Consider the following 10,725-nt stretch of genomic DNA (forward strand, 5'->3'; position numbering starts at 1 on the left):
GAGCACGCTTTGGGAGCATCTGTCCATATGCAGCAGTTGTGTACTAGGGAATTCGGAAAGCTGCCAACCCATCAACTCGATTAGTTGCAAGGAGAGCAGGGTGGGAATTGAGGGGATCCCTCTTTGTTGGGAGCCTCCTGATCTACCCTGGAGCTGCAGGTTGAGCTCAGGTGGGTTGCCACCCATGGAAACTTCATGGATTTCTGGCTGTGTTGTCTGACAGCAGCTTCAAGGTCCTTCTTGGAGTGTGGAATTTGTGTGTTTGGGCCCCACCACATCTCAGCACCAGCCATTCATGAGCAGCGGGGGGAAAAAGACTGGCACCTGGGGAATGCTGTAGAGGTGGGTTGTGAGCTGGTATGGAGAGGAGGACCCAGCTGGGATCATCCAGTGGGACTCAAGAGTGATGCAGGTGAGGGAGGAAAAAGATGAGGGTCTGCCTTTGATTTCAGGTATTGAGCAGTTTTAGAAAATCACATTTTTTCCTTTCACTTCAAATTTACACCCCCCCCCCCCCAAATCCCACCTTTTAGGAGGTTCAGTCTGTTGGGATTGTTTGGGATGAAGACAAGCTCCTGTAGCTTTTCCCTTGTTTGGGACATGAACAGAAAATGGTGTAGCTTTGCATTACCTGAAGTAAATTGCATTGGCATTTTTAGAAGGCCGTTTTAAGCCACATATGAAGTAGTAATAGTAGACATTTAAAAGCAGATTCACTTGTACTGCTGTCATCTAACAGCAGGTTCAGATTGCTGTAGTTAAGGCTGTGTCAGCAGTTGTGGCTTTCTGTGGTGTAAAACTGCTTCTGAAGGCTTTTGATTCGTGGTTTTAGATCATACAGTGCAATATTATACATATTTAACAGGAGGGTCAGTATTGCTTCCATGTATGAGTGATGTGGGGAGTGACTTTTAGTATTCTTTGAATGCAGCCATCTCAAGGTTTGTATAAGCTTGTTTGTCTTAAAGCAAATTAGAAGTTTCTTCTTGTAACTTCTGCTTTTTCCCTTTTAATCAGAGTAAGATCTTATTCCAGGGCTACTTGCATCTTGCATGTTTAATGCTGGAGCAGGTCCAGAGAAGGGTACCAGAGCTGGTGCAGGGCCTGGAGCACAAGTGTGATGAGGAAGGGCTGAGGGACCTGGGGGTTTAGTGTGGAGAGGAGAAGGCTCAGGGGGGACCTTATCGCTCTCTGCAACTGCCTGACAGGAGGATGGAGCCAGGAGGGGGATGGTCTCTGCTCCCAAGGAACAAGGGATGGGACAAGAGGAAGCGGCCTCAAGCTGCCCCAGGCAGGTTTAGCTGGAGCTGAGGAACAATTCCTTGCCCAGAGGGTGCTCAGGCATTGGAACAGGCTGCCCAGGGCAGGGCTGGAGTCACCATCCCTGTGAGTGTTCACACCCCGGGTAGACGAGGCCTCAGTGCCAGGGGTTAGTGGTGGCCTTGGCACAGTGCTGGGGAACGGTTGGACTTGATGATCCTAAAAGTCTTTTCCCACCCAGTTGATTCCATGATTCTGTATCACCAGGTGAAAAAAGCTACAAGAGTAAGTGGTAAGCATTCCCTTTTGGAATGAGGGAAGAGAGGAAAAATGTTAACACTTCCCATCACAGTTTTGCCAGGCACAGTCCTGTTGAGGTAGGACCATCTTGGGAGCAAATTCCCAATGGAATTTGGTGCCAGATCACTGGTGCTGGGCAGTGAGGCATTGCTGGGGGTGCCATACTTCGGGGTGATCAACAAGCAACCTCTGGGAAGTCCAAGTTCCATGTTGTGCTCTGATCACACTTAGCTATTCCCCCAGTATTCCAGCTTCAAATATCTGTGCCTTTATTGTCTTGCAATTGCTGTTCAGGTGAGATCTCATTTAAACCTTTGTGCTCGCTTGCCCTATTTTTGGAATGAAAGGGAAGAAAGTTGCAATTGGAATGGTTTTATAACGACTGTGATTGTTTCAGTTGTTATAAATCAATCATTCTTTCTTTCCATGAAGCTACAGTGCTTGCATGTGAAAGCAGCCATTTATTTGAGGTGTTGAGAGGCATCTGAAGTGTTTTGTTAATACCTGTTAACACAGCAACGTTGGTAAGGCTATGGTTGGGGGAGACAGTGAGAAAGCTTACAAATGGAGTGACCTAAAAGAGGAGGCTGGGGGTTGTTCTGTGTTATTTAAAACACCAGCACTCACCAAAGCTCCCTCCTGTGGCTTGCCAAGACCCGAGTTCAGGATGATGTGTTTGCCTGCAGCAGCTGAAAAGAGGCTGTGATGGGGCTGCAGCATCCTTGGCTGTTGCTTGGGGGACTCTGGGATCCAGTCTGACTGGAGGAGAAAGGATTTCAGCTGCAGGTAGACTCTGAACTCCCAATAAACAGCACTCTGCTTTCTGTCCTCTTCCTCTGATCCATCGGGATAACGGCATTACACAATGCTGGGGTTTAAATAGGTGTTTAATTCTTTCAGGTTAGAAATCAGCAGCCTTGAGTTTTGCTTGGGTGCTGCTGTGAATTTGTTCTGCAGCCATAAGCAAGTCACCAGCTTGTCCTTTAGCACCGGGGAAGTAACTTTAAAACCTATGTTTGGTCTTGTAGGGTCTCTAGCCAGCAGGGATCAGGCCCTTGCAGCAGCCTGACTTTGGCCTTGATGTCTGTAGCACCTCTGAAGATCAAACTGGCATTAACTTCCCAGGCAGGCAGTGCTCTGCAAGCCTTTCTCTCTGTCTTGTGTTTGGTTTTGGCAAAGGAAACTGATGCCAAAATGTTCATTTGAGTATTGAAATGAAGCATTAACTCTTCTGTTCAGTTTGTATCCTTCCTCTTGCACTTGACTGTGGCTTCCAAATCCTGAGCAAGGCTCAAACACAAAACTTTGTCTATTCTTCTCTGGAGCTGCACTGCCCTTCAAGGCCTCTTGGCTGCAGGTGGACTGTTCTTTTGCCCAAGGAACTTGTTCCTCATTCATGTTGCTGGATTTAAGTCCCTTAACATGGTTTGGACTCTCCGTGCTCTCTGAGATGCTAGGATATTGGAAATAAAGCAGGCATAAACCACTTTGGCAACAGTACATTGGAAGCTGCAAGTAGTATCGGCTGGTGGGAGATCTGGCCTGTTGCATGAGCACATTGCTTTACTTCTCTAAACCATCAGTCCTGTCCAAAGTCAAGAAGAAGATGATTAAAACAAAACCTCTTTTCCTGACCTGCCTTTGTATGTTCCTTTCTTGCTGGACCTTTCATGCGGGGTGTACAGACCACTTCCTGTTTGTGAAGATGAACAAATAATTCCATTTGATGAGCAGGAATTAAGGTAACTGCCTAATAGAATCGGGAATGAACCTAGGGCTTTTCAAAGATCAGGATAAATCCTAATCCATGGAATGTGGAGACTGTGATGTCCATCGAATGCTGAAGTAGCCTTCAGGAGCTTACAACCAATGCTCACCTGAAGGACAGCACAAAGAGAGGGATGCTCTTGGGGCTCTGCAGAAACCCGCAGTGGGATGTTCTTGAGTGCAGGTACCTCAAGGTCAGTTCTGGGAGTGATTCTTTTCCTCTCCTCCTCTCTAGGTATGGCTTTGTTGAGTTTGATGATCTCCGGGATGCAGATGATGCTGTTTATGAGCTCAATGGTAAAGATCTCTGTGGGGAGAGAGTGATCGTGGAGCATGCCCGAGGCCCGCGGCGTGACAGCAGTTACGGTTCTGGACGCAGTAAGCACTAACATGCATTTGTATCCGTGACTTCTTTTAAATAAAACATTCTTTTTATTTTTTTTCATTTTCTTTTTTTTTTTAAAGTAATTTTAAAAGAAAATGCTATCAAGTTGTGACTAGTGTTCTGTAACTGTAAATGTAACTGTCGATCGCAATATTTATTAACTTGTTTGTTGTATTAAATGATTTTAATGGATAACTTAATAAAACAGTTTCTCGTACCTTTTTTTTATTATTATCATTTCGTTTTAACTATTTGAATGGTTTATTTGCACTGTGATGTTTAACATAGTTTAACAAAGACCTCAATGTTTTAATTGAAAGAGTCCTTTGAGGCTAAGATGACTGCCCGTTCCATTTGCTGGCCTTGGGTTACCTTTCCATGAGTGGCTCTTTGACCTTTGTGGCCCTTTGACGACCGCAACCTTTTCCCATTAGACCTGGGTGGTGAGGATCCCAAGGGTTAGAGACAGATGAGATTAATCTGAAATAGGTGCCTGAAAAGCTTTATTCATGTCAGATATTCAGAAAGCCTTTAAGCAATGTAAGTAACCTGAGTAAACTGGCTTGATTCGGTTGCTTCTTTCCAACTGTTTTAAACATTAACTTTAAACTTAATTGCATGTTCCTCATAGCATAACTCTAATGATGTGCCTTGTTTTAATAGTAAACTCTTCTTAATGCTTTGGGTCTACGTAATGTTTGCTACAAGGGGGATGGAATTTAGACTTGGGGCAGGGAGGGGGGGAGCTCTAATGTCTTCACAACCGTGCGGGGCAGAAAAGTCTTTGTGCGGATGTAGAGCGAGCGCTCCATTGCCCCAGCTGAAGTACTGCTGTCTGCTTGTCACCTCCTAAAGGTGGATATGGTTATAGAAGAAGCGGAAGAGATAAGTACGGTCCTCCCACCCGTACAGAATACAGATTGATTGTGGAAAATTTGTCAAGCCGCTGCAGTTGGCAAGACCTTAAGGTATGGGGCCCCTTTCTTTACCCTCTCGCTAGTAAAGAGCACAAAGGGTAAAAAAGTTAGTGTCTGTTTCAACAAGGAAAATGTATACACCCATGTTCTTTACTCCAACTTGATAGTCTGTGCTCGCACACATACAAGTAAATTTTAGATGCATTACACACCTTAAGTCAATATGGAAGTATATTTGCATTTGTGAAATCATTAATGCAACATCAGGACTTGCACCTACAGACTTAATGTCTGGACAGTGGGAGAATAACTCTTTTCCTTACCACAAACCAGCATCACGTACAGATGGGTTTTATCTTTAAGCCTTGTCAAAACAGACTTTAATCATGGCCAGCAGTAGGACTCAGTAGAGATGGAGGAGTTTGTCCTTGTCACTTTGGATTTGCCTTGTCAACTAGAACTGTTTGGGAATGATAGCATCGTTCTTGCACAGCCTCTGTTAAGAATTTCCACACCATGTAAAGAGTGTTCCAGGGAAAGGATGCTTCCAGAAGGAGCAATCGGGCAAAGCCTCTGCCAAAAGCTAGTATTTTCTTAAGTCCAAAGAAGTGGAAAGGGATTATCAGCAGTGTCGGGTAACACTGTATAGGCCACAGGACCTCTGAGTACGCTGGAGGTGAAGTACTGACTTATCTACATCATGGATTGAGGGAGCAGAGTTCCAATAGTAGGTGCAAAAAGGTATTTTGTCCTTATGAAACTTAGCATAGTTATTTCCTTATCAAACACAGCAGCAATGGTTAAAAGCACTTGTTCTTACAGGAACGCTTTCTTTTATGGTTCTCTTTTAAGGATGTGTAAAACTTGTTCTAAACTAACTTTGACGTAGTAGAAACTGGTCTGTAATTGAATATGTAACACTAGTTCAGGTATGTACTGAGACTCTTCAAATGTCTTTTGTTGTTAATGCTTCACACCATCAGTAGCTTGTCTTTGCTTCTGGTATTAAAAATTGTAAGTAGAGCATGGCATGATTAATCCTCTTCTGGATGCACTGCTTTGGGGTTTGAATAGCTTTCATTTCAGTGGACTTCAGCTGGGAGTAGCTGGGTCGGAAACAGACTCAGCTGGAGCTCTGTGCCCTGATGCCATCGCAGCCGAAGTCTGCGCTGGCTGAGGGCTTGCTCAAAGCAGGGCAGGATGGCCCTCCCTGCTAAACAGAGGTGTTTAGTGAGTGAAACAGGGAAGTCAGGAAGCATGAAGTGGGAAAATGAACTGAGCTTTTATTTCCTGGAGGGTTCTTCCGGCAGAATGAGATGTTACCGAAGTGGAGGACAAAGGGAAGTCCGCTTGCCTGTAGTCTTCTTGCCTCTTCCTATTCAACCTTTATCACCTCTCCCAAGTTACCTTTGAAAACATGAGTTTAGAGAGCAAGCATTTGATATCCTTAATCACTTTTTAATTTGAAATTGATCATGGTCAAGAGCTTATTTGATACAAGACTCGAGATGGAAGACCTTAAATTACTATTTGGCTCCAAATTAGCCACCTTGGTTCTAATCACACACACACTCCCAAAAGCGGAGTGTCTTATTTGGCTTGCTCAGAATCCTTGGTGTTGGCACTGCAAATGCTGTTTGGTTAAACTCTTTTGCTGCCATTGCTGTAAACAGAAGAGGCCAAGTGAACCTCGTTGCAGGAATGAACAGGGTCAGCCTGGAAGCCTGACTCTGGATTTGAGGCAATGGTTATTCTGTCCTCTTCCTCTAGGATTATATGCGTCAGGCAGGGGAAGTGACATATGCAGATGCACACAAAGGAAGGAAAAATGAAGGTGTGATTGAGTTCAAATCCTATTCTGACATGAAAAGAGCCCTTGAAAAGCTGGACGGGACAGAAGTAAATGGCAGAAAGATTAGATTAGTGGAAGACAGACCTGGATCGAGACGGCGCCGCTCTTACTCCAGGAGCCGAAGCCATTCAAGGTATGTGTCTAATGTAGCTCAGGCTGAATCTAGGTGCAGTGACGTGAATATACAGCAGGTCCTAGAACACCTCGGAAGTGTTCAGAGTTCTCCATAAATGAAGATTTTGAGAGCATATTAGTTACCTCTAAGTAACGAAGGCACAGGAGGCTTCTGCTCAGCGGTGTCTCCCTTGGTGAATGTATCTGCTGGCTACAGCGTGCTGCTCTTCCTCCCCAGCTCCATCAAGCCCATGGTCCTTGCTGTCTGGCAGGAGAAGGCTGTGTGGCAGGTGGAGCTGTGCACACAGGATGAGACAGAAGGTGCTTTTAACACTTAGGCTCTGAGCATCGTGTTCTGCTGTAAGCACCAGGACTAACAGTTCTTTCTCAACTCGAACCCCCCAGCCATTCCCTGTTACTTAGAGGTTAGGTGATTGTTGTATGATGCAGAGAACTGCTGCAGCACACAACCCCAAGTATTCCCCCCTTTCCGTTCCAGGGTAGAACTTGTTGCAAGAAAACTCAGGCAAACTTCTGTTCACAGAACAGCTTGCTTAGGAAAGCAGAGCCTGAAGGCAGAGCCTTGTCCTAGCATCTCACTGGATTCAAACTCTGGGAAAATGAGTTGTGCTTCCTTATCTTAAGGTTGCATGTTTTCTTCCAGATGAGCAACCCTGCTCGCTTCCAGACGTGGCAGTGGGGAGGAGGGTGCTCTAGGTTTGTAACCTTATTGTGTAGCGTTCTCACCATTCAGCTGCTTGAAAGATGCTTTAATGCTGTGGGGTTTTACCCACAGGGGATCACCAGCTCTCTGTGGGCATGTGCTAATGTTGAGCTGATTGATTTTGTTCCAGGTCTCGCTCGCGAAGCAGACACTCTCATAAGAGCAGGAGCCACAGTGCCAGTAGCAGTCGCTCCAAGAGCAGATCAAGATCCAGGTATGTCTTTGTGTTGGTAGAAACAAGGACTACCCACGTAGATGAGAAGCATCATCCTAAATCTGCAGTAGGAATGTTGTTTGCCTTTCACCTACCATATTATGCACACTAAGTGCCAGTCAAGTCCATGACACACTAAAGCCCATCTCCCTGTTGCTTTCAGGTCTGTGTCCCGTTCCAGAAGCAAGAGCCATAGTCGAAGCAAGAGCCATAGCAGAGGCCAAAAAGAGAAAAGCAGGACTCCAAGTAAAGAGGATAAAAGTAGGAGCCGCAGCAGGAGTGCAGAGAAATCCCGAAACAAAAGTAAAGATAAATCTGAAAGCACTCTCCATAACAGCGATGAGAAAGCAAAGAGCAGGAGCTGCAGCAAGGAAAAGAGCAGGAGCAGGAGTAAGGACAGAGGAGAGCTGAGGGAGAGCATGAGGAGCAGGAGCAAGGAGAAGAGTAGAAGCAAGGACAGGGAGAAGAGCATCAGCAAGGCTAGAAGCAGGAGCAAGAGCAGGGATGAGAGTAGGAGCAGGAGCCACAGTAAGGATAAAAGGAAAAATAGGAAGAGAAGCAGGGATAACAGCAGGAGTAGAAGCAGGAGCCGCAGCAAGTGTGAGAAAAGCAAGAGGCGCAGCAAGCGAGACAGCAAACCGAGTAGCAAGAAGAAAAGGAAGGACGGCCACGAGCGGTCCAGGTCAGCCTCCAAAGAGAAGGAGCATCTAAAACCAGAGCCTGACAAAAAGGAGGCGAAAGGTGGGGGTGAGGATGCAGCCACATGTCCAGTGTCTCGCTCCAGGTCTAGGTCCATTTCCAAGTCAAAACTAAATGTCAAATCAGATTCTCGTTCCAGGTCTAAATCTGTTTCAAAGCCTAAGTCCCGGTCCAAGTCTAGATCTAGGTCTGCCTCTGGGTCACACTCCCGATCACAGTCAAGGTCTCGCTCCACATCCTAACCTTGCTGCTCCCACACTTGGACCAGCTGGAGAAGTCTTTTGTACATGTGTAGTAGTTGTAGCGCAAGTGATTGAAGTAGAAAACACGTCGATGCTGTATATTTTCAAGAACCCTGGTGGAATGTCTCATTGTTCATGCAGTGCTCCCTCCCTGCAGTGCTCGCTGGTGCAAGGCTGCTCATCTTCTACCCTAGAGAGAGCTTCTCTTTAAATCCAGCTCTTCCAGAGCTCCCATATTGCCCTGGTTTTCCAGGAAGAGCCTTGCAGGGAATGAGCACTGCCCCTTGGTGGGTATATGGGGTGGCAGTGCTGACTGATAGGTAGGTATGATGGCCTCAGCAGTCTTTGCCCTTGAATTGATGCCCTTTGGTGTACACCATTTAGTGGAAGTGCTAAGTCTTCAGTTTCATACTACTTTTGTTCCCTATTTTTTGGACTTAAAGTTGTGAATAGCACAGTCAAAAGGGGGGTGGGTGGGGAAAAAAAGAGGTACTTGCAGAAATCCATAGGGAAAAGTAGAGCTCCGTATTGTGGCAATATCCTTGTTTTGTATTATTTTTTTATTTTACGTTTTCCCCGTCTTGCAAAGTACAGTGATTCCTGTTTCCATGAAATTTGAATAAAGACTATTTTTGCTTGATGACATTTGGTGGTGCTTACATGAAGTTGTGATTGGTGGTGGTTTATATCAGCTGGTGTAAGCTTGAATTTGCAGGAGAGCTCCTCACAGAGAATGGCTTCTTGCTTTAGAAAACCACTTGAATATTACTTGTGCTTCTAATTTGATCTCATGGTCCGTGATTGTGTGTTTGGGATTTCGGTCATGAACCATGACTTTGTATAAAGGAAGGCATTCGTCTGACCCAGGTGGGACAAGGACATTGCAGACTTTGATAGCACAAACCTGTCCTTGCTCTGGGCACTGTGCAGCAGCACTTGTCTTAATGTCCCCTCAAAATGAGGGGGGAATTGTTGCTTAGGGATGTCCAGGAATGGATTGAAGGTTCAGTTCATGCATGGTCCTCTCCTGGAAGGGAGCTGCTGCACAGAAACCCTGTTCTCTGAATTCGCAGCATCCAGATGGGCTCTGCCTGTTGGCTGAAGTCACAGAGTCATAGAATCATGGAATGGTTTGTGTTGGAAAGGACCTTGAGCTCCTCCAGCTCCAACCCCTGCCACAGGCAGGGACACCTTCTACTAGAGCAGGTTGCTCCAAGCCCCTGTGTCCAACCTGCCCTTGAACCCTGCCAGGGATGGGGCAGCCACAGCTTCTCTGGGCACCCTGTGCCAGCGCCTCCGCACCCTCACAGGGAAGAGCTTCTGCCTCAGAGCTCATCTCAGTCTCCCCTCTGGCAGGTTCAAGCCATTCCCCTTGTCCTGTCCCTCCATCCCTTGTCCAAAGCCCCTCTCCAGGTTTCCTGGAGCCCCTTTAGGCACTGGAGCTGTTCTAAGGTGTCCCCTTCAGGAGCCTTCTCTTCTCCAGCTGCCCCAGCCCAGCTCTCAGCCTGGCTCCAGAGCAGAGCTGCTCCAGCCCCAAGAGCAATAATAAACCACTATAACGAAGTTGTATTTCTGATTTAGGGTTGGAATACCCATCTCACAGCGCAAATGCAACTTGCAGATGAGCTCTGAGGAAGGAAAGAGGAACTCGTGCGGCAGGCACAGGGCTGGTTGTGTCAAAATGCTGAGTCAAAGCAGTGAGATAAAGGGGCAAGAAGCCCTGAAACAGGGATCTCCATAGAACTTCCCTTCCTCCCATTAAAACCAAAATATGAGTCTAAATAAACAGGGATAGTTTTGTTAGTTGTAAACTCTTTTGGCTCCTTGACATCCCTGTAAACCTGGATCCAATGAGTGCTTCAAACCCCGACTGGGATCATCTGTGGAATTAGGGATCCAGCTGGGACTCGCTGGCACGGATGAGGTGGGGAATACGTTTGTTTTCTGGCTGCTTTGGAAGCCGGTGTTTTCTGTGCTCCGCTCGAGGGATGAGGACCATCCCGGTGTGTATTCCAAACGAGCCATCCCAAGTCTGAAATCCCAACTGCGTTTCAGTGGGCACAGCTTGGGGCCCGCTCCTGCTCCTTCCTCGGCAGCGGAAAACCCCAAAGCACCACTGAAAATCCCGCCAGCGCTGCTTGCACGGTCTCAGGAGTCAAACACGGAGGAAAATAACGTTCGATGAGAGGAAAACCAAGTGTAACAAATGCAGATAATAAGGGAAATGTTTCGTATGAACCAGCGCCAGCCT

General features: G+C 46.5%; 1 protein-coding gene across 1 annotated transcript; it reads left to right on the forward strand.

Annotated features, from left to right (window-relative positions):
- Positions 1-3,562: 3,562 nt before the first annotated feature.
- SRSF4 (serine/arginine-rich splicing factor 4) lies at positions 3,563-8,474 on the forward strand (the record flags this gene model as incomplete). The annotated part of the gene is made up of 5 exons (XM_010015694.1): positions 3,563-3,705; positions 4,568-4,680; positions 6,400-6,614; positions 7,450-7,533; positions 7,697-8,474. Coding segments are annotated over 5 exons (1,333 nt in total), but the record flags the coding sequence as incomplete, so codon positions are not given.
- Between the last annotated feature and the right edge of the window lie 2,251 nt (positions 8,475-10,725).

Source organism: Nestor notabilis, unplaced genomic scaffold (assembly GCF_000696875.1).
Source record: "Nestor notabilis isolate BGI_N333 unplaced genomic scaffold, ASM69687v1 scaffold27925, whole genome shotgun sequence".
Taxonomy (NCBI): Eukaryota; Metazoa; Chordata; class Aves; order Psittaciformes; family Psittacidae; genus Nestor; species Nestor notabilis.